Here is a 26,728-nt window from a genome sequence, read left to right on the forward strand (position 1 = left end):
GCGAAATTCAAAACAAACCAAACCCTTTCCAACCCCACTCCCAGTGTCTCACCTAAAAACCGGTTTCATTACGCGTGGTGAGCACAGAATACGTATCTCACTGTATACTTTTGTGCTTAACAACAAAAAACAAAAGAGGTTTTTCTACTTCTTTTTGTCCCCCGGGGAGACAGCGGTAAGTTTACAGATTTGCAACGCTAAAATCAGGGGTTAGGTTCTCCTTAGTTGACACAGCAGATGACTGTATGTGCTTTGCTAAAAAAAACGCAAACACACGCACACCTCCAAGTGTTTTTCAAAATAATATTGAACAGAAGTTAATAAGTACCACACAGTAATCTACTGAGAAAAATAAAGAAAAAGAATAATATTTGGTTAAGAAATATTAAGAAATAATATTCTGCTAAGAAACAGCAATAAAAATTGGAAACATATCCTAATGAGACATCCTGAATGTTGTTTTCTGAGTGTAAAAATGTACAACAAATTATCTGCATTTTGTCCACCGAGAGGAAACAAACCTCGGATTTTAGCTTACTGCTGACACGCTGACAAACATCCTAAATGAGAAAAAGAAACATAAACGACAAAAGAGGATAGTTTAATTCACGTTCTGTTACCAGTTTTTAAATTTGAAATAGTACAAATTTCTACAGTGCATAGGCATGTATACGCACATTTTTAAGTTGAGGTAGGAGTTTGTTTGTTTGTTTGTTTTGAAATTTCGCACAAAGCTACTCAAGGGCTATCTGTGCTAGCCGTCCCTAATTTAGCAGTGTAAGACTAGAGAGAAGGCAGCTAGTCATCACCATCCACCGCCAACTCTTGGGCTACTCTTTTACCAACGAAAAGTGGGATTGACCGTAACATTATAACGCCCCCACGGCTGGGAGGGCGAGCATGTTTAGCGCGACTCGGGCGCGAACCCGCGACCCTCAGATTACGAAGCGCACGCCTTAATGCGCTAGGCCATGCCAGGCCCTTGAGGTAGGAGTAAACATGGGCCAAGCATGACCGGTCGGTTAAGGCGCTCAATTCGTAATCTGAGGGTCGTGGGCTCGAATCCCCGTCACACCACATATGCCGTGGGGGCGTTATAATGTGACGGTCAATCCAGTCTTCGTTGGTAAAAGAGTAGGCTAAGAGTTGGCGGTGGGTGGTGATGACTAGCTGCCTTCTCTCTGGCCTTATACTGCTAAATTAGAGGCGGCTAGCGCAGATACCCTCGTGTAGCTTTTTACGAAATTCAAAAACATACAAACAGTAAATATGAAAGTAAGGTTAACCATGTAATTTAATTTTTTTATAAATAGCGACTTTAAAATGTGTGTATATATATATATATGAGCAAATGAACAATAAATAAATTTGTGTTTAAATGATTCGTTCCTCCAACTTGAAAAAAAACTGTTTTACTCTTTTCATTGGGGCTAAAAAAACTATAAAATAAAATAGTGTCTCCTTTAAGTGACGTTATTCATATATAAAGGATATTTGACTAAAGAGAATGGAAGATTTCTTCCTACAGTTTTCTTATGGTTTATCTGTATTTGTGTGTGAGATCTCAGATTGACTCGAACACATTCCTGAGGTGCAAATTGTGTTTTCTTGTCATTATATTCCAACTTATAATAGAAGAAATTACAAACTTTCTTTAATTGCAGAGTGTAAGTTGAAACTACGACAGATTTTTGTATCAGATCATCCTTTAAGTAATGCCTAATTTTAGGTTCAGAAAAATATGAATAATTTCAAACGCTTTTAATGTTATCTAGTCAACATTATGTTACATTGTTATTAATTGTTTCCAGCCAACGATTCACAAGCTTCTGAATTCCACTTCTATAAAATTCTTGGGGTTTGGAGGAAAAGAATGTAGATAGTTCTGCAAACTTCAGAATAGATGATAACCAGATGGGGCAAGGTATGGAGAATAAGGAGGATCTGGAAGTTTTTCCCGGTTTAGCTCTTCGGTCTTTGTGGATATGAACCTTGCTGTATGGGGCCGTGCATTATCCTGGTGTAACACAACACCTTTATCACTGATCAAAGCAGGCCTCTTTTCTTTCAGTGTAACATTCAAGCGCTCTAACTATTGACAATAGAAGTCTGATGTAATCGTTACATTGAGTGGCAGCAACTCAAAGTGGATCATACAAACAATATCCCACCAAACGCTTAACAAGACTTTCCTATGGTGGAGGTACATTTTGGGCTGTGCTTTAGCCAGTGTACCTCCACTGAGCCATTGTCTGCAGCACTTAACATTTTTATAATATATCAATTTTTCATCTCCAGCCACTAACCTGTCCAGAAAAGGTGAATTACGTTCACGAGAGTGCAGAGAAGTGCAAATGTTTACTTTTGTTCTAATGTTGGCTTCTGTCAAATCAGCTGTAGTCACCTGATATGAACTTTTGAAACCACCTTCGACATTTTCTTTCATTGAGAGACTCCGCACCATAAACACCTTGAATATTTTGTGTAGTTTCTGCTGCATTATTGCCTTTTTTAAACTCATAAAGCATTATATGCCTAATGTGCTCCTCAGACACATCCAGCTTCACAAGGGTTAATGTGATTAATGATCTGAAAAAGTAGAGTTGGGTTAGTTTCTTTTATTTGTCTGAACATTTTTATACATGTCCTACTACATATTTTAGTCATTAATGCCTTCTACAAAGACAGAAATGATGATGTACTTTCTGTATTAAATATTCTGACATTACTTATGGGATGAGCTGATATTTCAAAACTGTCTAGCCAAATTCATATCTGTACTATACCAGAAAAATTGGCTCTGCACTTTAAGTTGTGGGTACGTTATAAGAGTGACAGTCAATTCTTTAGCTTCATTGGTGGATGGTAGGATGCCACTGACTGACTGCCTTCCCTCGGAATTAATGATGGTGGCAGACAGTCTTAGCAGCTTTGCTATAAATATGAAAAATAAAAAACAACAACATGAAAACAAATTCTAAGGCGCAAGTGATAAAATCTCCGCAGATACTGTAGGATATATTCTAGTTGTCAATATAGTCTCTTCCTAGATATCTGTCTTATATTGTATATTTTAAATAACTAGTTAATTTTTACTCAAATACACATACATATATATGTGTATGTATGTGTGTGTCACTCTAACATATGTTCATTCATCTAACAACAAATGTTGATACCGAAATAGAAATTCAGTACGTTTTATCTCAAGCATAGAATTCCTCTTTTGCACCATAAGTTTGTAACTTCGATGCCACAAAATAAAGAACTCCACGGTTCTATACTTGAAACGTCTCTGGGAAAACTGCAGAACGAAGGTTATTACAGCTATCATAGGCAGAAGATGCCCAAACCTAACTTGTCTAACACACCAAGCCTATTATTGCTGGTACAATTCCCCAAGCTCTTCTACCTTTAATTGCCTCTGTTCTTGACAGGTAGGGGGAGCCGTGATTGTGTTGTGATGGAAAAAGATAGTCTTCCTTGTAAATCACATTTTCTAAGATTTTCATCTTCTGTGTTTGAGGTTTAAATGGTTTCACCCGACAAAATAATAACTTGTACATTATCAGTACTTCATAAATTGAAAACAGCTGCGTTGTTTTCTTTCTTCTCTTTGTACTAAATGCTCTACATCTTTCAAAATATACTTCTTTAATAAATCACCCTTACTGAACTGAAATGTACAGAATTTTTTTCAATTCTTTCTTAAATTAAACAATTTAAAGACAATGAATTTGAAATTAATTTTTACGCTATCAAAATTCGTTTCCATAATAAAAGGTTTTGTATTGACGTGAATAATATTTAGTTAAATCAGAAACTTTTTACCATGCATATGTTCATATTATCAAATATTTCATACATGTAGAGAAGTAGGGTCGATAGTACATGGTAGTAGAGATGAAATACCAGTTTTTAAAATTTTGTGTCGTGCGATATGAATATTTTTGTGCCACTTCCTGAAACTGTATCTTTCCTTCAATGTTTTATGAACATCATTTCACTTTCTCAGTCCACTTGTTGCAATCATGAAAGTTTTCTGTCTATTACTATTAGTCAGGCAGTGTTTCTTCGAATGGTCATTGGCTACAGTAATAGCCTAGCTACTATTTTGTCCAATGGAAAGTCATCTTTTCTCTAAGATAAATGAAGACGTAAGCAGCCGGTGAAAATTTCATTTTATATAATCAGTTTAAGCTACTATCAAAACATAAACATTTTGACTCTTAGATTCTTAAATGATTTTGGTGCATTTCAGTTTTATTTACCGGTAATAATCACTACTTCCTTTTAAAAGATGTAGAACCGAAACAGCCCCCAGTGACTCACCAATAAATCTGTTGGCTCACGAAGCTTAAACGCTGATTAGATATCCGGGTGGGCACACCACAAATAGCTTATTTTGTCACTTTGTGATTAACTATACACAAACAAATAAAAGAACTGAAATAAGTAAACATTTGTTTTAACACCTTTCAGAAATGGCAAAAGTAACATTTTTTAAGGTTTCAAATTTTTAACAACTCATCAGGAAGTTTCTTTTGCTTCCTTAGGTTTTCCGAGAGGTGGCCTAAATATTACTGAAAAATAAATTCCTGGAAGATCAAGTTTTCATCCAATGTGTCATCAGAATATCCATCTGTATCAAAATGTTTTTTCCAGGAAGGTATTAACTACGTTGATATGGCAGTATTTAAGCTCCAATAGCAAGCCAACTATTCCACTCTTAGTTCACAGATTAATTTTGTCGTCTGTAGAAACCACAAGACCTGGAATGTACCGAGAAAGAGTGTTAAACTTTTGTGACCATCATGTTTCATGTATGTTCCATTTGTTTGACAAGTTATCTACGACTGCACATTGCTAAAGATTTTTCTCAAACTCTTGCAAGCAGTGAGTTTGTCTGGATACTTATTTCATTGCTGGAATCATTCATTTGGTAGGGTGGCTACATACAGTCGTCTTCATTTCCTACCTCAAACACTTATCTTGAACATATTCTAGTTTATTCTACTTTCCAACTAAAGTTATTCACTTTTGTTACGTTAAGTGTTTGTTATGATGTTTTTTTTCTAATTCCGAGGTCGTATGTTTTAGTTCTACTCTAGATGTTGTTTAAACTTTGACCAATTCCACTTTTCTTCATTACAGCAGCATCTTATATCTTGTAAGAACTGATAACCCTACTGTAAAGGTTCGATTCAATAGCCGTTATGGTCTGAATATTCTAAAACAAATGGATTTTTATTGGAATTTCATAATGCTGATTGGTCACCTTTTAATCTTACATTGCCTGGAAACTTCCATTCTTAAACTTAAGTCTATTCACTTTCTGATTATGCCAATACACTGGTTGTCGCATTCGAGCCTCTTATTACCTCTGCCATTCTACCTGACTTTACGTTACAGAAATTGTCATACACTGTATCCACAGTGCTTCTTCTCGATTTTCATGGTTCTTTGAACCTCATTCTTCTATAGACATAGTAGTCAATTTGTAACTGCGTTCGAGCAGTGAAGCTTATATATATATATACATGAGTGTGTATCACTCTAACATATATTCGTTCATCTAGTAAAAATGTTGGTTCCGAAACAAAAATTCAGTATGTTTTTCCTCAAGCAAGAAATTGTTACTTTGCATCAAAAACCTTTATTTTTAACTTCGTTGCAGTAAAAATAAATATCTCTACAGTTCTAAACTTGAAAAATTTGTGCGAAACCAACAGAACGAGAGCTATTATAGCTATCACAATTCATCATTTAAGTGTATATCTTCTTTTGTAGCACAATATTTAACTTCCTCATGAAACGCCTCCCAGTGGCACAGCGGTACGTCTGCGGACTCAGAAAGCTACAAACCGGCTTTCGGTACCTGTGGTTGGCAGACCTCAGACAGTCCATTGTATAACTTCCTGTTTAATTCTAAACAATTAATCAATCAACCTTATGAAATAAACAGCGGAATTAGAAGATGCACTTATCTTCGTCGTAGTTCTTTCTTAATGTAGTTTTTAACCTAAAGATTGTTAATATGCACTACATGAGTTCAATAATTTGTCTCTACTTTCTAGAATGCTACTTTTTACCATAATCAGTAACGTGCATTAGTATTACATCAAGCTAACAGGCCAAACAAGCTCAAGTATAATATCACGTTCTTATAGATGGTGTTGTACGTGTTTCCTCAAAATACCTTTGCATTCCTTCTAGACCTGCATTGTCATGGTCCAGATAAGCATCCGCTGGATCGTAAAGATATCACAAACGCCCTTCGTCAAACTTAACCATTTCTTCATGCATTCAACCCAGCTAAGGAAGATCAATTGTTATCTATCTATACCCATTACTGTTCATAACGTTCAACTTTCTCCCAGCAAAAGAAAAACAACACTGCCCATAATCCAGATGGTAAAACATGCTTCCATCTTCGGCGTGCCTCAGTGAGGTTTTCTTGTTCTCCCAGTGATGTTTTACAACTACACACACTTTTTCTTGCCTTTTGCTTGGAAGATATCAATCTATTTTACTCTTCTTAAAACCTACCAAGCTTCCGGTACATTTTGTATTATATTGTTCTGTCATCCTGACTGATAGCTGCACTTCATGGAGCTCTTCGTCTCTGCTGTTTTATCACAGATTACAGATTCAGAAGAGTATGTATCTTTCGGCATGCAACCATTCAGTTTAGTACAAGAATTTCATGACCGTATCTTTTGTCAACAGATTCTGTCACATCTAAGGGATCTTCAACTTCGGTATATTAACCACTGTTTCCAGACGTGTAAAATTATCTTTAGAAATTTTCTTTTTCGACCTGTTTGCCATCCGATAAAACTCTTACTGCCTCCACCCATCCTAACATAATCTTTCTACTGTTGGTTCAAAAACCTTCTTTCTTCTCTGTTAAAAAAAAATCTGAATTGTCCACTCTTATAGCTTATGGAATTTCATCTCCTACACATCCATTAGGGTCAGTCATCAATTCTACACTTCACATTACCTGGCCATTGAAAGCAAGTAATCCTCTCCTGGTCCAGCAGTATCTTGACTGGAGAGATATAAAGAATTAATTATTTACTTACTTAGTTCTTTTTTATCAAACCCCATCTGTTCTATAGAATTCTCTTACTGAGTGAAAGGCTTTGTCTAGCGCCGGACAGAGCAAATATTTTGTTTGTTTGAAGTTAAATACAAAGCTACACAATGGGTTACCCGTGCTCTGCTCACCATGGGTATGAATACCCGGATTCTAGAATTGTAAGTCCCAGAGATACCACTGTAACACTAGGAGACCTTTCTGTCTTGTACACATTAAAAGTTAAGATTTTCCATTAATTTGACATTCTACTTATGTTTTGTAATGGATGTAGAGAGATAACAATAACTGTTATTTCACACTAAATTATATGTTTTGATAAAATATCCACGCTTAATTTTTATTAAATTTCTCTCTTATCTATATATATATGTATTCGTACAGTTAGTTAAATACTTTATCTTCTGTGTGATAGGAAAGTTGGAAGGAAAACATATTTCCATATTCAACTTAAGTGGAATCCATCCCACTGAACGCATATTTAATGGAAAGCTTCATATACCCAGAAGACGGAAAATAAAATATGGTAAACACCAAAATCAAGACTCCATTGGGTTCCATTAAGTGCTAACAGACAACAGCAAGACAACAGCTAACGTTCTCGATAAGTAATCGAATATCACTTAAGTTTAGTAAAGAAAGTGAATTATATAACTAGAATCATCACGTGCTATATATTTGAAATGTACTTGTTTCCAACATTTGTAGGCTGTTCAGAGAGAGGTCTGGTGTTTAAAGGTTTGGGCAGCAAGTATAAACTTTACGGTTCGAAGTTCTCTGTTGCTGAACACCTTCCATACTTTCGCTGTAGGTATGTTATAAAAGTAACAGCTGATCTCGTTATTCGGTTTAAAAACCCAAACAAACTCCACTGGCAGCGAGTACTGCTGGCTATCTTTTTCTATTAAGTAGTTTAAAATTTATGGGCTGCTGTAATTGAACGCTAGAGATTTCTTTTTTTTTGTTTTGAATTTCGAGCAAAGCTACTCGAGAGCTATCTGCGCTAACCATTCTTAACTTAGCAGTGTAAGACTAGAGGAAAGACGGCTAGTCATCACCACCCACCGCCAACTCTTGGGCTACTATTTTACCAACGAAGAGTGGGATGCTCGTCACATTATAACCCCCCACGGCTGAAAGGACGAGCATGTTTGGTGCGACCGGGATTCGAACCCACGACATTCGGATGACGAGTTGAACGCTTTAACACGCTTGGCCATGCTGGACCCAAAGTTTCTGAGCTAGCTGCGTAATCCACGTGCCCATAATCTACAGGTGAGGTAAAAATTTTCAAATACAATTTCAACATTTGAACGTTATTGTTATTCTGTTGGTTCCTGTAACGAACGTTTTGATATGTCAAAGACCCTACATGCATTTTTTTTCTGATAGACAGCAAGGCTGTTTTTTTTCATTGTTTTCGGCACGGTAAAACGATATACTTAAAGAAACAGTTTAGCTATAAATAAAAATTCCTTAACGGATCGTCAGAATGTTATTCAATTCTAGGATTAAAATTTGGAATGCTGGTTCACAATTGTTTCTACACGTATCAGGAATCTCGTTGTCAAATTATGAAAATTCTTTACGTTATGTCAGTGCGTGTTTGTACCTAGATTTTAGGATTAAAATATGCTTTATTATCATGTCTCTACGCTTCAGTAGTCATGATGTCTTACCATATTACTTTATGATCGGTTTATATGGAAATTTCTTTTTGTTTCATGTTTATGGACAAGATTTTGCAAATATTTTCATGGATTTTTATTTCTATATTTTAGAACTAAAACATTTCACAAGTTCCACAGATTCTTATCTTTCGAAACAGATTTTATTTAAAATATTTGTTTACTAATTGGAATGTGCAAGAACTTGTTATTAAAAACTATGCGACTGTGGTGCCACCAGATAGTGGATATCGCTGTTTATTTATGTTTTAACATATAGTTTAGAGTTCGAAAATGTTTATAATGTTGTTTTGTTTTCTATATATTTTCTTTTTTTTTCCCTAGCATGTCAAAACATTTAACAATACTTACTTTCCAAATAAGCTCCACACATCAAAAGTTAAATTTGTAAAGTAACTAAACAATAGTTTAATTTTCAAAATTAAAACAATATTCATTTTTTGTCTATCGCGAAAGGTTTTTTTTTTACAAATCAGGAATAAGAAACCCAACTTAGGTCAAATTATTATATCATTTACCATAATGATCATTTCTTATTATAATGTTTGTTATGTGTAGGTTCTAGAACGATCGATAAGACTCTCACGTCGCGAGTGGTCTAGAGAAGTCTATGGCTAGTGGTTGTCAACATTTAGCATAAGAAAATGTGGCCCGATGACAATGGAAATGATTCATTTTTGTAAAAGTTTATGTGACATTTTGTGAAAAGAATACATATACATGATGGATAAAGATTTATATCATTTCCGGATTCAGTATACATAAATTACTGTGAAGCATGTAACAACTTCAAGACAGTAAAACCATCGCAGGTCTGTGTAATACATAAACGAATTCTTATGCCTCTCACTTAACCATAGGTAATAAAGACCTTTACAGACGAAATATTCCTGTAGACACTGCTACAAAAGGAAAATATTTAATGCTCGCTGGAACTGCTAAAAAAACTCCGAATATTCTTATATTTTACAATAGAGGGAGGAAGAATGGGGACTCAAGCAGACGATACTGTATCTGTTTAACACAGTAAGTTTGCTTCAAAGCAATTATTATCAAATGTTGTATCTTAAAAAGTCTAATTTTAGATAAAATGTAGTTTGATACTTGCAGTAAAAACAGTTCAGGTGGTCCATTGTGTAACTTTGTGATTAAACACACATATTACGAAAAGTGAGATCTTATCAAAAGCATGACTGTTTCATGTGAGATCTGTAATCAGTGGCCTGACTAATGCATATAGCAGTGCTGACAGTAGCTTAGTCAAGGTAGTGTATTTCTGAAAAGGGCTGTTGTGTATAGTTTTCACCAATAATCATAGTTACTTGTAACTTAAACCAGTAGCCTTAGCCTGTGTATATTGTAGCTCTAGCCAGCATTGTTTAACTGCACAAATGTTATATATCAAAAGTTAGGTGTTTTTCTTATGTTCTCCTTTGTAAGTAACGTTATTGACCCCACTGTGTATGTACGAATATTAGACGATGTATTAATTGTCAGCGTTTTGAGTTTGAATAATACGATAGAAGCTAAGTTTACCGTTTTGAACGTCTTTAGTGTCACGTGCAACGACAAAAGTGGATTTACTAGAAACAGTATTCTTTGTAATAATAAGCGAATCCGAGAGGAGATATGTTCCGGTTTAAACTTCATTTTTTGTTATACATTGTTACGTATTATAATTTATCTCAAACGAGTCTTCGATTTATTATGTTACGTATTAGAATTTCAAATAGGCGAAAATTTTAATTTTAATTTAGAAGTTAATCGAATGTTGAAATGTAACATATTTATGATATTTGCCCACAAGATTGATACACACATTTTTTTCTTAACACAAATATAGCTTAATATACAAGCAGCGATAGAATTTATAATAACGGTTATTACAAATAGCTATTACATGTACTGATTTATAAACAAATGTTTTATAGACTTGTAAACAAACAATAATGAGTCTACAATTCCCTTAATGGCAAACCTCACACCGTGCACAAGCTGACTTTTATCTGACGAATTAATGTCCTTGTAAAAATACAAACGTTCGAAGATAATTCGCTGAAGTTAAACAGTTTGTAATTTTCGAAATATTTAAGCGTTCGTGGTCAAATATCTATAGCTTCCCGATTAATAAGCGTTTATCACTGTTATAGTTCCAAGGTTTATAATATCCTAAAACAATATTATAACTGTCTCTCCACGTGGGCCCGAGACGGTCAGGTGGTTAAGGTACTCGACTCGTCACCTGAGAGTCGCTGGTTCGAATTTCCGTTACACCAAACATGTTTAACCTTTCAGCCTTGGGGATGTTATAATGTGACGATCAATCCACTATTCGTTGGTAAAAGAGGAGCCTAAGAGTTGGCGGTGGGTGGTGATAACAAGCTGTCTTCCTTCTAGTCTTACACTGCTAAACTAGGAACGGCTTTCGCAGATAGCCCTCATGTAGTTTTGCGCGAAAATTCAAAACAAACAAATTCTCCGCGTATTGGGATTTATAAACTTTAAGACAATATTATCTAAGTTGAATTGGTAATAATACTGGCAATCTCTATCTAGTATTTTATACAGACACATCGTACATAGTTGATTCTTAAACTCGAGAATCTTCTACAAATTTAGAGAAGGCGGGACTTTCGCAACACATATTTAACATATTTAAACTACACGCATTTCAATATATATATTTAACCAAAACAAACATCGATATTAAAATAAATATATAATAGTAAATTCGCTACAACATACATTTTGAGATTTCACTGAAGTCAGTTGGATGTGTAGAGTTGTAATGGTACGAACGGATTATCACTGGTGATAATCATACTCAGATTATTTGTACAGTTTTGACGCTTGTACACCCCTAAGGCACTAACAATGAATTAGTTCCTTCATAGCCCTTCTAGAAACTGACATTTAAGAAAAACTGAATAGGTTAATAGTGTGTTCGTGTTTATTCTGAAGTTATAAATGTTAGTTTTTATTATAACTCAAAAACTTCACTCATTCTTTAATCAGATTTGGCCACTAGAGAAACCTTAGAAACTCATTACCTTACCTTAGTTTATTAGTTCTTTTACGTCGTCACGCACGAATGTTTCTTTTATCATTTTCTAACCTATAGTTAGTGTGTCTTTTTCTGCTCCTTTGCTACAGTTTACTTCTAACTGGATTCAACAAAAACACGGTTTTGCCATTTGCAGGTTCGCAAAGTCACGTGCTCTTCACTATAATTACAATGATTTGCCAAAAATTCTATGATCTTTTATACGATTTTTTTAGCTGGAAGTCATTGTATTCAGATAACATCAATATGTGAGGAACATTCACAGGTTTAAGAATATAGTTCATTCGATTTAATTTTCCGAGTAGTCCCAAACATTTAACCCTCAACGCTAGAACTAATTATTGTGACTGTGTTGTCTTCTAACTGCGTATGTACATACAATAACATTTTCGTAATGAGAATATAAAAATTGTTGAGAAACGTTATATAGACAAATAGTACATAGAATGTAAAGAATGGTTTGATGTGGGACAAATTATGAGTACGCCATGTATACCCGAAAGCGTTTCAGAAAATTTGGCTGGTACGTTTGTAGAATCATACCACGAATATAAACTGTTGTGTATAAAAATACGTTATATTAGGGTTATCATTATTTATAATTATTTCTAAATGACACTCGTTGTTTGGCGCTTTTTATGTAGAATTTCGCGCAAAGCTACACGAGAGCTATCTGCGCTAGCCGTCCCTGATTTAGCAGTGTAAGACTAGAGGGAAGGCAGCTAGTCATCACTACCCACCGCCAACTCTTGGGCTTCTTTTTTACCAAAGAATAGTGGGATTGACCGTCACATTATAACGCCCCCACGGCTAAATTACATTATCTCATTCTAAATTAGTAAGTAATCCTTAAAACGCTTTGGCATCTAGCAGAGAGAGTCTCTGAAACTAACGGAAATGTCTTTTAACGTGTTTGTGGTTTGTTTGTTTTTATCTCCGACTTCATTGAGAACGCTAACCTACATCAAGATATTTGAGTTAAGAAATAGCATCCTCATAAAAGCAGACTTCATATCATTCACAATCAGTGAACAAACGCCTGAAAATCAAACCTCAACTTACTCTCTCAGTAAGTATAGAGCAGCCTGAAAAAATACTTCATCAAATTATTCCAAGCTCATAAAAATATCCTGAAATCCCTAATAGACAGTAAATAGTAGTTTATAAAATTAGTCCTCAAATCACCCAGTGTGAACATATTCTGAGAAGTGAGGATCTCCTGTACGGTTTATGTGTGAACAGCTTTTCATTGTTACTTTCTTCGTCCGAATATAAACCCTCATTAGCTATATTACTCTGCCGAAAAACCCGTTATATCAACAGTAATCATGGAGGCTTATTAGGCTAAAATTTGTGGTTATATCCACACGGTTGGCATAATCAGATAGTCTATTGTGCAAGATTGCGTTTAAAACATGCAAAAATAAATTACTTTGTCAAACATATATGGACAAGAATGTGCGTTTACAGTGTTGTGTGTGAGATGAGGCCATCATAAGCCGTTGTTGTAAGCAAAAATACGAATGAGAAAAGCTAGAAGAACCTTCAATAATGAACTCCTGTTAACAATATCTGAAACTATTGAGAATCACGAGAAATACTTCAAGATTATTTATTTTCCTAACTTGAATCTTTTCACTGTGTAATCAGGTTTTGTGATATTTTTAGCAACAAGTCGGAATAAACAAATATATTTATACGTATTTACAAGCCAGAATTATTCTAAATTCAAAGTAAAACTTGATACGGTTCTATACTAGCAGCTATACTTCAATAAATATATCATTTTTATCCAAAGCAGTAGTTTCGTTTAATGAATTATATAAACTGTAATTATATTACAGTTTCAGAGCAAAGAAAAAGTTAACCCATCCTTGCGATAACATATTCAGTTCTTCAGATGTATACCAGTCTGTGTCGTCATAACAGATTCAGCTCAGGTATTAACCAATCTGTGTCGTTATAATAGTGTCAGCAGAACTAATATCCAATCTATATGTGTATGATAATTATTTTAAAGCAATTAAAACGTATAGTAAAACTGATAACGGAATACTAGAAGGTAAAAGAGCATTATGAGAAATGATGAACATTTTTATATATAATAATAATTTCCTAAGTCCATACATTTCGTGAAGCACTTTCATATTATTTTCACCATATATGTAGCCTGCTATCTTCCAAGCAGTAAAATTATTGGCTCCTCTTTAAAAGCCCTTTGACATCAACTGAAGTCCGCAAAAAGTTCAGTTTAATCATTATTGTTTGTGACAAAGAGAATAACAAAAAGATTTTGTCACAAAACGATTATCTTCAAATCTCACGATATTTATCTCGACATAAAATAAGCTTGCTTAGCCGGACTCAACACCTACCAATAGTTCTTTGTCATGCAGACGAAGCGTGATATATAAATCGGTGGTCTGTATGATATAATATTATATGACAATAAATCTGACAATATCGTCTAAGAAAACTTTTTGGACTAGTCCTTTATTACAGATTTTTACTAAAAAGAACATGATAACTCGATCACACACCTCGTGTGCTGAACGTCTCTGCCAACAAGGCCTTTCGCTTGTTACCAGAGTTCATCAAGACTGATGGGTATGCAACACACAAGGCATCGAAGCGCTCTTTATATCAGTCATTCATAATATATAAGTTAATATGATATTTAAAGTTTTATGTCAGAGATGACTAATCGTTAGATCTCTAGTTTTTGTAACATTACGCAAGTATATATATTTATATCCACGCATGTTTTTCGCTGCAAACAATAACTTTCTCAATAAATATCTTCTGGCTTAAAACAGTAGCTTTCTGCATGTATAGAAACAAAACCAAAGTACGGCCGACTTTAGCCACTAACATTTGTATTCGTAGACGCTTCACTTTTTTTTTTTTACCACGCTTGGAGTCTGGCTTGTGGTAAATCTCTTTCTGGATGATTGATCTTGGTACCCCAAATTGATCCTTATTTTTTTGTTTTCCATTTAAATTAACTTCAATGAATATTCTCACCTTGAAGGTCATGAATCCTGAACTAAGCACATCTTTACGATCTAAATGGGCCCGGCATGGCCAAGCGTTTTAAGGCGTGCGACTCGTAATCTGAGGGTCGCGGGTTCGCATCCCCGTCGCGCCAAACATGCTCGCCCTTTCAGCCGTGGGGGCGTTATAATGTGACGGTCAATCCCACTATTCGTTGGGAAAAGAGTAGCCCAAGAGTTAGCGGTAGGTGGTGATGACTAGCTGCCTTCCCTCTAGTCTTACACTGCTAAATTAGGGATGGCTAGCACAGATAGCCCTCGAGTAGCTTTGTGCAAAATTCAAAAAACAAACAAATAAACAAACGATCTAAATGTATAAATATTTTGTGTCGGAAATAACTCTTACATACTTTTCCAAAAAGCGATCGACTTCCTGTGGTAACAAAGTGCGCCGCGCCAAATTCAAAATGTATTTCTGATACATCCCATTCTACCGCAAATTTAAGTCGGCTGTGATTGTCACGTGACTTTCTGATCCACATATTCAAAATATTTTGATATAACTTGCTTAACTCTCAGTATTTTCAAGGTCAGTGACTACTATAGCTTTTTCTCTATCATTATTCTGATTTTATTTTAATCAGTTATATTATATATATATTTTATTAAAAGTAACCTCAATGACTTATTATTTAGCGTATTGAACCAACAGTGGGATTAGATTTTGTCTTGTTTGTTTGTTTATAGTTAAGTACAAGCTACACAATGGGTTATCTATGTTCTTCTCACCATGGGTATCGAAACCCGGTTTCTAGCATTGTAAGTTCATAACATACCGCTGCAACACTAGGAGACCTTTCTGTGTTGTACACATTAAAAATTAAGATTTTCCATTAATTTGACATTCTACTTATGTTTTGTAATGGATGGATAGAGAGAAAAATAACTGTTATTTCACACTAAATTATATGTTTTGATAAAATATCTACGCTTAATTTTACCAGATTTCTTCCTTATCTATATATTTCTTTTCATACAGTTAGTTAAATACTTCATCTTCTGTCTGATAGGAAAGTTGGAGGGAAAACATATTCTCATATTCAACTTAAGTGGAATCTATCCCACTGAACGCATATTTAATGGAGAGCTTCATATACCAAGAAGACGGAAAATAAAATATGGTAAACACCAAACACAAGATTCCATTGGGTTCCATTTAGTGCTAATAGATTACAGCAAGACAACAGCTACCGTTCTCGAGAAGCTCGCTGTGGATCATCAAGAACAGGGTTGGAAAAGTTATGATGTCACAAAAGCAATAACAGCGTGTCATGAGAAAAAAATGTATGGGAATCTGTTTGCTATGAAACTGGAAGTTCGTCTAGATAGTGGCAAATACAAGACTGTGAGCATATGGAGGATTATACGCAAAACATCCAAACCATTTCTAATAATATTTTCTGAGGATGACACAAGGAACGAAACAATTGAAGACTTAGAGGAAAGATTTTTATTTTATAAACGCTTGGAAAAAACTAATCTGATGTCTGTTTCTTACCAGGAAACGAAAGAGCAGTTGCTCAATCGTTCAAAACGATCTACATGGAACAATGAACTTCCTACTGACCCAATACAAACAAACCAAATTCCAGACCCAAATGTTAATGTTTTTCATTCTCACGCAGAAACCCCAAAACGTGACCCAAGTCTTATCCCTTACCCAGATGAAACCAATTACTGGAAGTCATTTGGAAAATCGAAGGGTTTCAAACGAAGAAACAGAAAAAACGCAGAAGAAAAAATAGAAAACTGCCCCATTTCCTCCATCCCAAAGGTGAACAAATTCATGAAAATGATGCTTCTATTCATAACGAGTATGGAACTTTTACAGACTTATGTCGACGAAGAAAGCTAAGAGTAAACTTTGCTGATATTGGCTGGGGTAGATGGATTATTGCCCCAACCTCGCTGGAGGTCCACTTTTGTTCTGGACATTGTCCATTTCCTCTAACGAAGGTAAGATATTTATTAGATAAGTATTCATCTTAAGATTTTCTCACGACCAGGTAATTAATCTTATGCCGCTTAATTGGTTAATACATCCATTACTTTACGATAATCGTCCTTAAGTTGATCTAACTGGCTGTTGCATCCATCAAGAGTTTAATGAGGCTTGGACATTGCAGGCAGATTTGGCCTTAGGGTAAATCGGGTGAGTATCAAACATGTACTGTCACAGAGTTTGTTATATAGAATGAAGACGTGCTTGACTCTTTCAATTTCGTATTGTTACAAGAGTTTGTTATACAGAGTGAGGACTTGTTTGACTCTGTTAATTATGTATTGTCACAAAAGTTCGTCATACAGAATGAAGACTTGTCTGACTCTGTCTGTTATGTACTGTCATAATACAGAAAAATGTTGTCTTTTATCGTAGCACACAGTCAATACAAATGTTGGTTCAAGTGACTGGTATTACAAAGTTTTTCACTGAAAGAACTAGTGCAGTTTTTGATGGCAATATTTAAATTTCGTTGAGTTTTTAACAAAAGAGTTTGTTTGAAAATTATGTTTTGCAGTCTTAGTTTGCTTCAGTGTAAGTTGGTAATGATAGTATTTACTATTTAGTGTTATTGTCTTTCATTTGTTAAATTTATCATTGAAAGTGCTAATACTGTAAATATTTAAAGAGGACACTGTTTATCCCTATCAAGCTATTAATTCTTTGTGATTAACAAATCTTAATTTATTTTAAGATAAAATGGGGAAAAACATCATATTGTAATCTTGTACTTCAAAAAAATCGTCAGTTGTTTGTTAGAAGTAATCTATTCTTGTTAGTAATACACTAGCGTGTAGCCTGTTAAAAGTGACGAACAAGTTACTACTACCCCATCCCTAATATACCTTAACCTCACATTGAAATAAATAAATTTTACAAAATAAAGTTTGGCCAACAAAGACACAGAAAAGAGCAGTCGAGGTAATCAAAAGTCGTTAAATTCCTTTATGAGCCAATCAAACTTAAGATCGTTCGTAAAATGAATTCGTGACGCATTCATAAAATTATTATTGGCAAAAATCAGTTAAATTAATAACTTCGAATATATAGAAAAGTCAATGCGTTTTGGTAAAACTACGTTTCAACAATGGCGTTTATATCATATTGCCTAGCAGCAAAGTATAACTTAATACTGTTTTTAGCTATGTGCTGAAAGTGTAAAATAAAATATATACACAGTAAAACTGGAAAGTATTTGTATCTCAGGGCGGCTGGTATGGGCACTTTATACCAAAATATAGCAGAGAATAACGTTTCGACCCTCTTAGGTCATCTTCAGGTCTCCGTTGATTACAGAGGTTTGTTTTTTGTTAAAACACGTTGGTTATCTAACAGAAAATAGCTTAATTCAGAAACAGAATTGATATTATTACTTCATGATAGTTTTATGCACTTGACCCTAGACTAAGACCCCCAAACGGTACAGTGGTATTTCTGCGGACTTATGCTACTAGAAACCGGGTTTCGATATCTGTGGTGGGCAGAGCACAGATAAGTCTATGTGCAGCTTTGTGCTTAATAATGAACAAACAAAATGTAAGCTTGGTGATCCCACACTATTCCTTTACATTAGGCTTATTACAACAACACTCACTACACATATAAGGTTTCATGGCACACACCCTCATGGCCCTCTTGCACTCCCGTCACTAAAATCGTAATGGGCAAACAGTAATTAAACTATTCTATCTGGATAAATTAATTTTGACTTCTTTATGACTTTTTCTATTTTGAGAAATCAAGTGTGACTTGACGTGACACACACTAGCTTTTTACATAAGTTATACAGTACTTCTACAGTAGCTTTCCAAATACATTTATCAAAGTAATAAGTCCTTTCACTAGAATTACGAATTGCATCAAAGAATTTAAGTACTATGGAATTATTACTCGAGAATGTCTTACTTACATGGATGGTGTTTCTTTGTTTGAAAACAAAACATTAGAATTATATATTATTTTCAAATAAAACACTGAAAAAACGGCTAAATTTTATTTGTTTCGGTAAGATGTTGAAAGTTCGTTGGAGATTTTGTTAAACTTGGTAAAATGAATCTTGTGTTTCTTGTCTTATCCTGATGCTCAAAATGTTCAGTCTAGCAGTTTACTGGCGATTTCATAACATTTTAAGGTGAAGAAATAGAAAGTAGGTGACGTAAGAAAAAGAAAGATTTCTTGAAGTTGCCTAAGATACCATAGACTTTAATTATTTTGTTGTTATTGTTACTGAAGTATGAATATGATATACACATTCAGAATATTGACGTTCATTGGGTGTATGCTAAACTTGAATAAACATTGTTACAATAGGAAATTATCATACAGAGAATTTTTTTAACTTGTGTGTTTTGTGATTAATAATAGAAATTAAATTAGTGGCTTCTTAAAAAGGGGCACTCTTAAGATCCGCCAATTAATAACAAGCTCACTCCTTACTGTTGGTTCCTTTTCCCATCCTATGACGTCATCAGCTTCTTGGAGGTTATGACCTACAGAACAAAATACGTGTAAAATTATTTAGTTCTACAGCTAAGCAAAAAGAAGAGAAAGATTAGACATTGCTTTCTAAAATGTATCTTAAGCAATTTAATAAATATTAATTTCAACCATATGGTCGTGATTAAAACGTTAAGTTTTATATGGAAACACCCGCGTTAACAGAGTAATGTACCAGAACGCTGACAAGTTAATCCGCCGAAACACTGACAGGTTAATCCGTCTTTCCTTTCTACAACCAGCATCAGTTGATGATCTTTCTTAATGTTGTACACTGTCAGTTTATAAAAACAGCTGAAACATGACAAAGCTAAATTAAATTAGTAATTATTTCTTTATTTTCTTAAAATTTATTTGTTTCATCTTGTTTTTAGACACACGAAAAAGCGACGCTAGAAACATCATACAATAAGTACCTTTTGTTACATTCCTGTTTTCCGCTCTTCATTCATGACCATATCCTACTTCTTAATAATGCGAGACGTCTACAGACTCGCCACAACCCAGGAATAAAAAAAAAATGGCAAAACGACTTCACAGTTCTTGTTCAAACGCTCCGAGTACAAAGGGTACATAATCAGCTTAGCAAGGAAATTCACCATGTTTAATTTCTGGTGTTGTTACATGGTAGCTATAAGGAAAATGGTTCTATCTTTTTCGTCCCGTCACAGTTAATTATAAAACTGTTATTTGTAATTTCCTGCAAATAATTAGCCCTACTATTACCTCATTAGGTCTATCACTAGACTCTTCTCTTCTACACATAACGGAAACTAAAACAGTCTATCTTCTTTAAAATTCATCTTTCTCTCTTCCCGCCAACATCACTAGCTCCCTCTTTTCTACAAAATTCGCATATTCCGTTTACTTTCTAACCAATCATAATTTCACAATCCCTCTCTTCGTGTTGTTATCACATGAACTATTCTATGACTGTCCGACACATACAGTTAACGGTAATTCTTACAGTGCTCAAAAAACATAACGGCTTTTAACTATCGAACGAAGGAAAAATACCTTTACGTTTACAAACACCGTATTCTTACAGTTACTACACGTGACAAAGATTATTTCATAGCATGCGAAGTATTCCATCAACAACAAAATTTCGTGACACTTATAACAAAATTTTGTTCTTTAACATCTTAATTTTGTATAACCTTTTGTTGTCCTTTCCCCAAACTGGTATACATTATATCATTTTTAATGTTTTGTTTTCCTTTCTTTTTGTTGTTTCTTAGACGCCTAGCTGTACAATTGGAAATATGTACTCTGATCAGCATGGGTATTGGGCATCGATTTGAAGCGTTTTAAACCTTCAAGTTTGCAGCTGAGCCACAAGTTTCATTTTTTATATCTCAGAACGGTTGGTATGGGTATTAACACTTTTATTGATAAGGAAAGAACAACGTTTCGACCTTCCTAGGTCATCTTCAGGTTAAGGAAGGTCGAAACTTTGCTCTCTCCTTATCAATAAAAAAGTTAATACCAATACCAGCCGTTCCGAGATACATTTGTATTTCAAGTGGGTTTCTCGTCATCAAGAGGGTTCATTTTTGATGCATTATTCGTATAAATTTTAGCATTATGAACCAAATAACAGTAAAACTTAAATGAAGACAAATTATAAAGGCACTAGGAAGAGCAATACAAAGTTTATCTAATGAATCAAATAGAAAATACTTTTCAATATTTCTTCCAGGAATTTCGGCCGTCAAATCACGCTACGATCCAGAGTATTGTGAACGCTATCGGGCTGAATCCAGGTGTTCCTGCACCCTGTTGTGTCCCCGACTCCCTTTCTTCAGTCACTCTTCTTTACTTTGATGAAGACGACAATGTAGTGTTAAAAAACTACCCGAACATGTCAGTGCAAAATTGTGCCTGTCGTTGATTGTAGCGTCATCTGTTGGAATGTCAAGTGTTTTGCACATTGTTCACAGTGTATGTATTATAGGATAAAATATCTACTATTTCATTTCCCTAAAGAAAGAGATGCAAAGTTTAGGTTAGAAATCAAACCGGGTAAATATACAGTTGTGCTTCCAAGTAAGTCTTAAGATTTCAGTGGTCTTATTTTTTTTGTTATTAGTAGGTTTATCTTTAAGACTATACTAAAATGTATATCACTCAAATGAATTTTGTTGAACCTTGGCAGCATGGAGTTTAAGAAAGATATTTATAATCAAGTGGGCACACAATATTTTGATGTGAAGTACATAGTATAGGTTTATAAATATTGTGTCGATATAATTTATTATATGTGTACTTACTTCAGAGAGCTAACAGGACACTGTCGTATGTAAATTTAGCAAGAGTGTTAACTAAAATATATCACGACTTTTTATAATTTACTTGAAGCCCTAACTAAACATTATCACATACAACACCTGACTTTTCAAATGATCAATGTCATGCCAATATACAAAGATTCCAAATGAACATTAGCATACAATATTTACCTAAGAGTACTTATTGAATAATATCGTGTATAATTCTCAATTAAGAGCTTATCTCAACAATATCAACTTTTTTAATAATAGCTGAGAGTTTTAACAATATCACGTAATATTTCACTACAAGTTGTTACTGACGAATATCATGTGTAATTCTTAACTTAGAGTTTTATCTCAACAATATCAATGATAATCTTAGCTGAGAGTTTTAATAAGCAATGTCATATGCAACAAGACAATACCCAATATTAGCTGAAAGTCCAATTAAACAATGCCAAGGTAATGCCTACTTAACAATGTTAATAATACGTTGTATGTAATTTATTGAACACTATCTAGTATTTCCTATGGGATTGAAAATACGATTGCTGCGCCCAACTAAACGATAGAAATGTGCTTAGAATCCTGATTCATGTAATTACGTCTTACTAGGAGTAATTAATCTACACTAATCAATCAGTTGTTCGTAATTCTTGAACCTCGTTTATGTGAATCTATTATATTTACATCTGTTCTGATTTGAGTAAGCTCATGCTAAGACTAATAACGCTTTTTTTCTTATATTGTCATAGGTACCTTCAGCTGTTCATTTCCGCCACTTTCTTAGAAAAATTAAAGAATTACTACAAGGTCAGAAAGCTGTAGTCAAACTTCAATAGATAGAAAAACTTACAAGAGTGAAAGGTTAACTTATATCAGTGTTTATGTAAAAACCGTTGACTAACCTGCACAGTTCATGAGTATCTATTTCTAGGATTCCCTAAACATGAATACCATTTGTTCACAATGCGTACCGAAATACAAACTGATAAATATATACATGTATTAACTACACAGCAACTTCCAAAACTAAAATTTGTTATACTCTATACCACCTAAAACATAAGTGTTTTTTCCCGAGTTTTGAAATTACATTATTGTTTTTATACACTAACGTAATTTACAATTAAGCCTATTATTTTATGCACACTAACAAAGTGTAAAGCAGGCTTACCGTCTTCTGAACCCTAACAGATTCTAATGATAAGCCTATTACTTTATCTACGCTAATGGAGTCTAAAGAAAAAATTATTGTTTTTCATACATTAACAAAGTCTAAATTACGTTTTGTGTTTCTTTACACCAGTAGAGACTAAAGTAGGGTTATTGTTTTCTATTCACTAACAGAGTCTTAAAACATGTTTAAGGTTTTCTCTACACTAATGAAGGCTAAAACAGGCTTATTGGTTTTTATACGTTAATAGAGGTTAAAGCCGAATCATTGTTTGCTATTCACTGATGAATATGCAATCTTTCAGACTCATGATATTTTCTACTCTATCCTTTAATTTCTGAAGAATTAGTAAGATAATAATATTATTGAGCGGTGTAAACGCCTATTCCTAGCCAATGACATATGATTATTCGCTAGCTTAGAAAAGACATTCACACTGTTCCAACTGTCGTTTTAGCAAATGATTCATATAATAGTGTTTAGACTATTACTGTGTTTGTTGTATTCCAATGGCCTGATGATCCTGTCTTTAGTGAAATCCGTCATTGGCAACGGCTATGGCTGATAGTGTAGTTGAAATACTATTATCCACTCTTTCTTTTTGAAAAACAAAACAAAACCTCTAAACCCTAAGGGACTTGTTTAAAGACATGTAACGCGAATACTTTAACAGGTGTAATACTGAAGTCTTATGAAAATTAAAGTATTAATAATAGTTAAGTCGTATTTTAAGAAGAGCTTTGTAGACTGTTGAAGACGTATTTATTGCAAAACGTTGCATCTTGTGCGACGCCAGTCTTTCTTTGATCGACGTGAATCGTTTAAATTCTAGTAATTCGTTTTACATCACTGGAGTAGTGTTTCCAGTAGAGCACTGTAGCTGAAATACTAATTCCACGCTATCCTTTAAATTTTGATATAATACTTTGACAAGGGTATGTTCGATAGCTTAGTATGTATTTTTGGATTAATTTGTAGATTATTAAAGTCACATTTGTATTAGAATATTTTAGATTGTCAAAGTAACATTTCTAGCAGTGTTCTACACTGTCGGGATCACAATTATTATAGAGCTTTGTAAAGTGTTAAAGTATTTTAGATTTTAAGTAACAATTCAAGCAGAGGGCTGTAGATTATTAACGTCACATTTATAGTGTAACTTTGAGCACCAGTTGTGTAAGAGTATTTTAAACTGTTAAGACAGTGTGTTATGAACTATCGACGTCACATTTCTAATAAAGCTTGGTAAGCAGTCATGTTGTTAACGTCATGGCAGAAACTTAGTCGCCATTATTAATACAGTTTATCAATCTCTTTACCTCTACCAACATTATTGCAAAAAATTGCCAACTAATAAGTTTGCCTTAAGTTGATGATATTAAAAATAAAACTTTTTGTGTTATTAAAGTAGTGACTGTGATAATATCAGCGCTCTAGAAGTCAAAATATTCATGCAATCTTTGATTATTCGAATTTACTATCTGGTTTTATTTGATAAATCTTGATTTATTCATGTTAAATCCGATCATGAAGTACTACTTGAAATTTGCAGTTCTTTAATATCAAAAGTTTAGAGTTCATAATTTTTTAAAGTTTCCGCAAAACTGATGCTGTTTTCAGATTAGATCAAGCGCCAATAAAATAAAAAATTTTACTAAGATTCATCTTATGTTTTTGTTGTTATTATTTTTTAAACGTTTAGCTGCACTCTGTTGCGTAAATTTGCAACTAGATGGCGCTTTACAATTAAGGCACGTGCTAGGTTTCTCTGTAATTCAAAACTTGAACAGTTAAAGTCCAATGTTTAACCAATAAAAAACAATATCGCTGAGAATGATCATCTCAGCTGACACTTACCACACTTGAAACATAACGCGCATACTGATATATATAAAAAACTTCATTTCTGAGAAATGCAAAACTGTGTATCTCTACCTCGACCCGTATGAAACTGTTGCGTATTATTTCTAGAATGATAAAACTTAAAGAAAGGATTAATGGTTTATTTAAACTTGAAAGGTGTTACTCACCTATACTGGAAATTAATTTTTGTGCCTGTAGTTTTAGAGTTGATGACTACAGAAGTTGGAATTTTAGACAAGTTTTTAAGTCATGTTGCTTACCAAATGTATTTGTTTATCTTTAATTTATAATAAATGAGAAGCTGTATATTACCATTCACATTTTTAATTTAAGAGTGCTGAAAATTCAAATTAAGATTTTCTTAAGGAAATCAGAAACCATTATTAACAGTCTGTTGCCGTTTTGTTAATTGTTTAAGGCATCCTAAACTTTACATGGACTTTGTTTTATTTGAAAGTAATGTAAATATTTGTGTTTTTATGGTTGCATTGTAACAAGTCTTAATAAAAGAAAAAAACTATTGTGATTCATTCTGGTGTGGATTTCTTCCAACAGTTAATAGATGTTCCTTGATCACATAAAAGAATATTTTTAGTAAGGTCCTTTTCAAATAGGCCGATAGGTGGTAGCAGTGTCCTAAAGCTTATTATATATATAAGCATAGATATTTATGGAGTTGCAAATCCCAACCCAGTGAAAGTGGGTTAAAGGTAAAGTGAGTCCGTATATAAACAAATGAATGAACATAGCTTTAAGTAAAAGAAGAATTGTGGTGACTGTCGCGTACCAATGTGATAAATGTGAAAGAAAAATTACTATGTTTACTATGTACTAACTATTATTGTTGACAAAATAATGCCTAAATAAACATCGATTGAATAGTAAAAATGTAACTGGAAGATCTTAGATCCTTTATGTATTGCTGTGGTCAATCAAATACGAAGCTTTGTTGATTATTGCAACAATTTAGTAGAATGGGTAACATTTACCAGCTGCGAAGAGTGTGTGTATGTGTGTTTTCTTCTAGCAAAGCCACAATGGACTATCTGCTGAGTCCACCCAAGGGAATCGAACCCCTGATTTTAGCGTTGTAAATCCAAAGACTTACCGCTCTACCAGCGGGGGACCCAGCTACGAAGAAATAAATAATCCACTAAAATTCTCTGTTAGTGTTACAACGGGATGCCTGTTTAATTGTATTGCTAGATGCCCATGGTGGGCAGAGCACAAATATCTCTTTGTACTTAACTACGAACAAGAACGTCTTCGCTGTTTCTTTTATGTTTCTTCGCTGTCTGCCATTTTGATCTCTGTTACACATGCGTTGTTCTCTTCTGTAGGCAGAAATATTCTTTCTCTGGGAAGACCTGGCAAAACTAAGAATGTTACGATTGTTTAATTATAACTTCTTTTGGTGAAGACCACAAAAACCACTCCTGGCTACAAATAAATTATCGTCAAAACTAGTACTCTAGATTTTATTTTAAACAACATAAATATTTAAACAGCAATTTTCAATTGAATACTTTTCTAAATTTCATTGCATGATCTTTTTTCCTCATTTTTTCGAAAATAGAATTCAAAGCTAATTATATTTTCTTCTTGAAATTAAAGTTTAAAACACCAAAAGTTGATGAAACATTAGAAAAGGTTAACGTCGAATCACCTATGAAAAAAAATAGTTGTTTGTTGACTTATTTATCTTTATTATTTACTCATTTGTTTTATAGTAATGTGTTGTATTTATCTATTGGCCAGGTGGTTAGGGCGCTTGACTCGTAATTTGAGTCACGGGTTCGAATACCCCTCCCACCTGACATGCTCGCCCTTTCAGCCATGGGTGCTTTATCATGTGACGGGCAAGCCCAAGAGATAGCAGTTGGTGGTGATGACTAGCTGATTTCCTTGCAGTTTTTCACTATTAAATTAAGAAGGGCTAACCCAGATAACCCACTGAAGCTTTGCGCGACATGCGAACCAGACATATCTATTGTCAAGATGTAAATAATC

The 26,728-nt window shown here is 34.1% G+C and overlaps 1 protein-coding gene and 1 long non-coding RNA gene across 2 annotated transcripts in view; one reads left to right on the forward strand and one right to left on the reverse strand.

Moving 5' to 3' along the window:
• LOC143229554 (uncharacterized) overlaps positions 1-21,219 on the reverse strand; it is a 41,390-nt gene extending 20,171 nt beyond the window's left edge. The window contains exons 1-2 of the long non-coding RNA XR_013015939.1: positions 21,089-21,219; positions 19,346-19,398 (exon numbers count right to left, since the gene is read on the reverse strand). This is a non-coding gene — a long non-coding RNA (uncharacterized LOC143229554). The remainder of the gene's footprint in view (positions 1-19,345; positions 19,399-21,088) is intronic.
• LOC143229553 (uncharacterized) overlaps positions 1-25,248 on the forward strand; it is a 37,731-nt gene extending 12,483 nt beyond the window's left edge. Inside the window, exons 2-4 of the mRNA XM_076462047.1 lie at positions 15,918-16,863; positions 21,108-21,349; positions 22,434-25,248. Coding sequence (XP_076318162.1) covers positions 15,918-16,762 — 845 coding nt within the window. The 3' untranslated portion in view covers positions 16,763-16,863; positions 21,108-21,349; positions 22,434-25,248. The remainder of the gene's footprint in view (positions 1-15,917; positions 16,864-21,107; positions 21,350-22,433) is intronic.
• The last annotated feature ends 1,480 nt before the right edge of the window (positions 25,249-26,728 follow it).

The sequence above is a fragment of the Tachypleus tridentatus genome, chromosome 10 (assembly GCF_004210375.1).
Source record: "Tachypleus tridentatus isolate NWPU-2018 chromosome 10, ASM421037v1, whole genome shotgun sequence".
Taxonomy (NCBI): domain Eukaryota; kingdom Metazoa; phylum Arthropoda; class Merostomata; order Xiphosura; family Limulidae; genus Tachypleus; species Tachypleus tridentatus.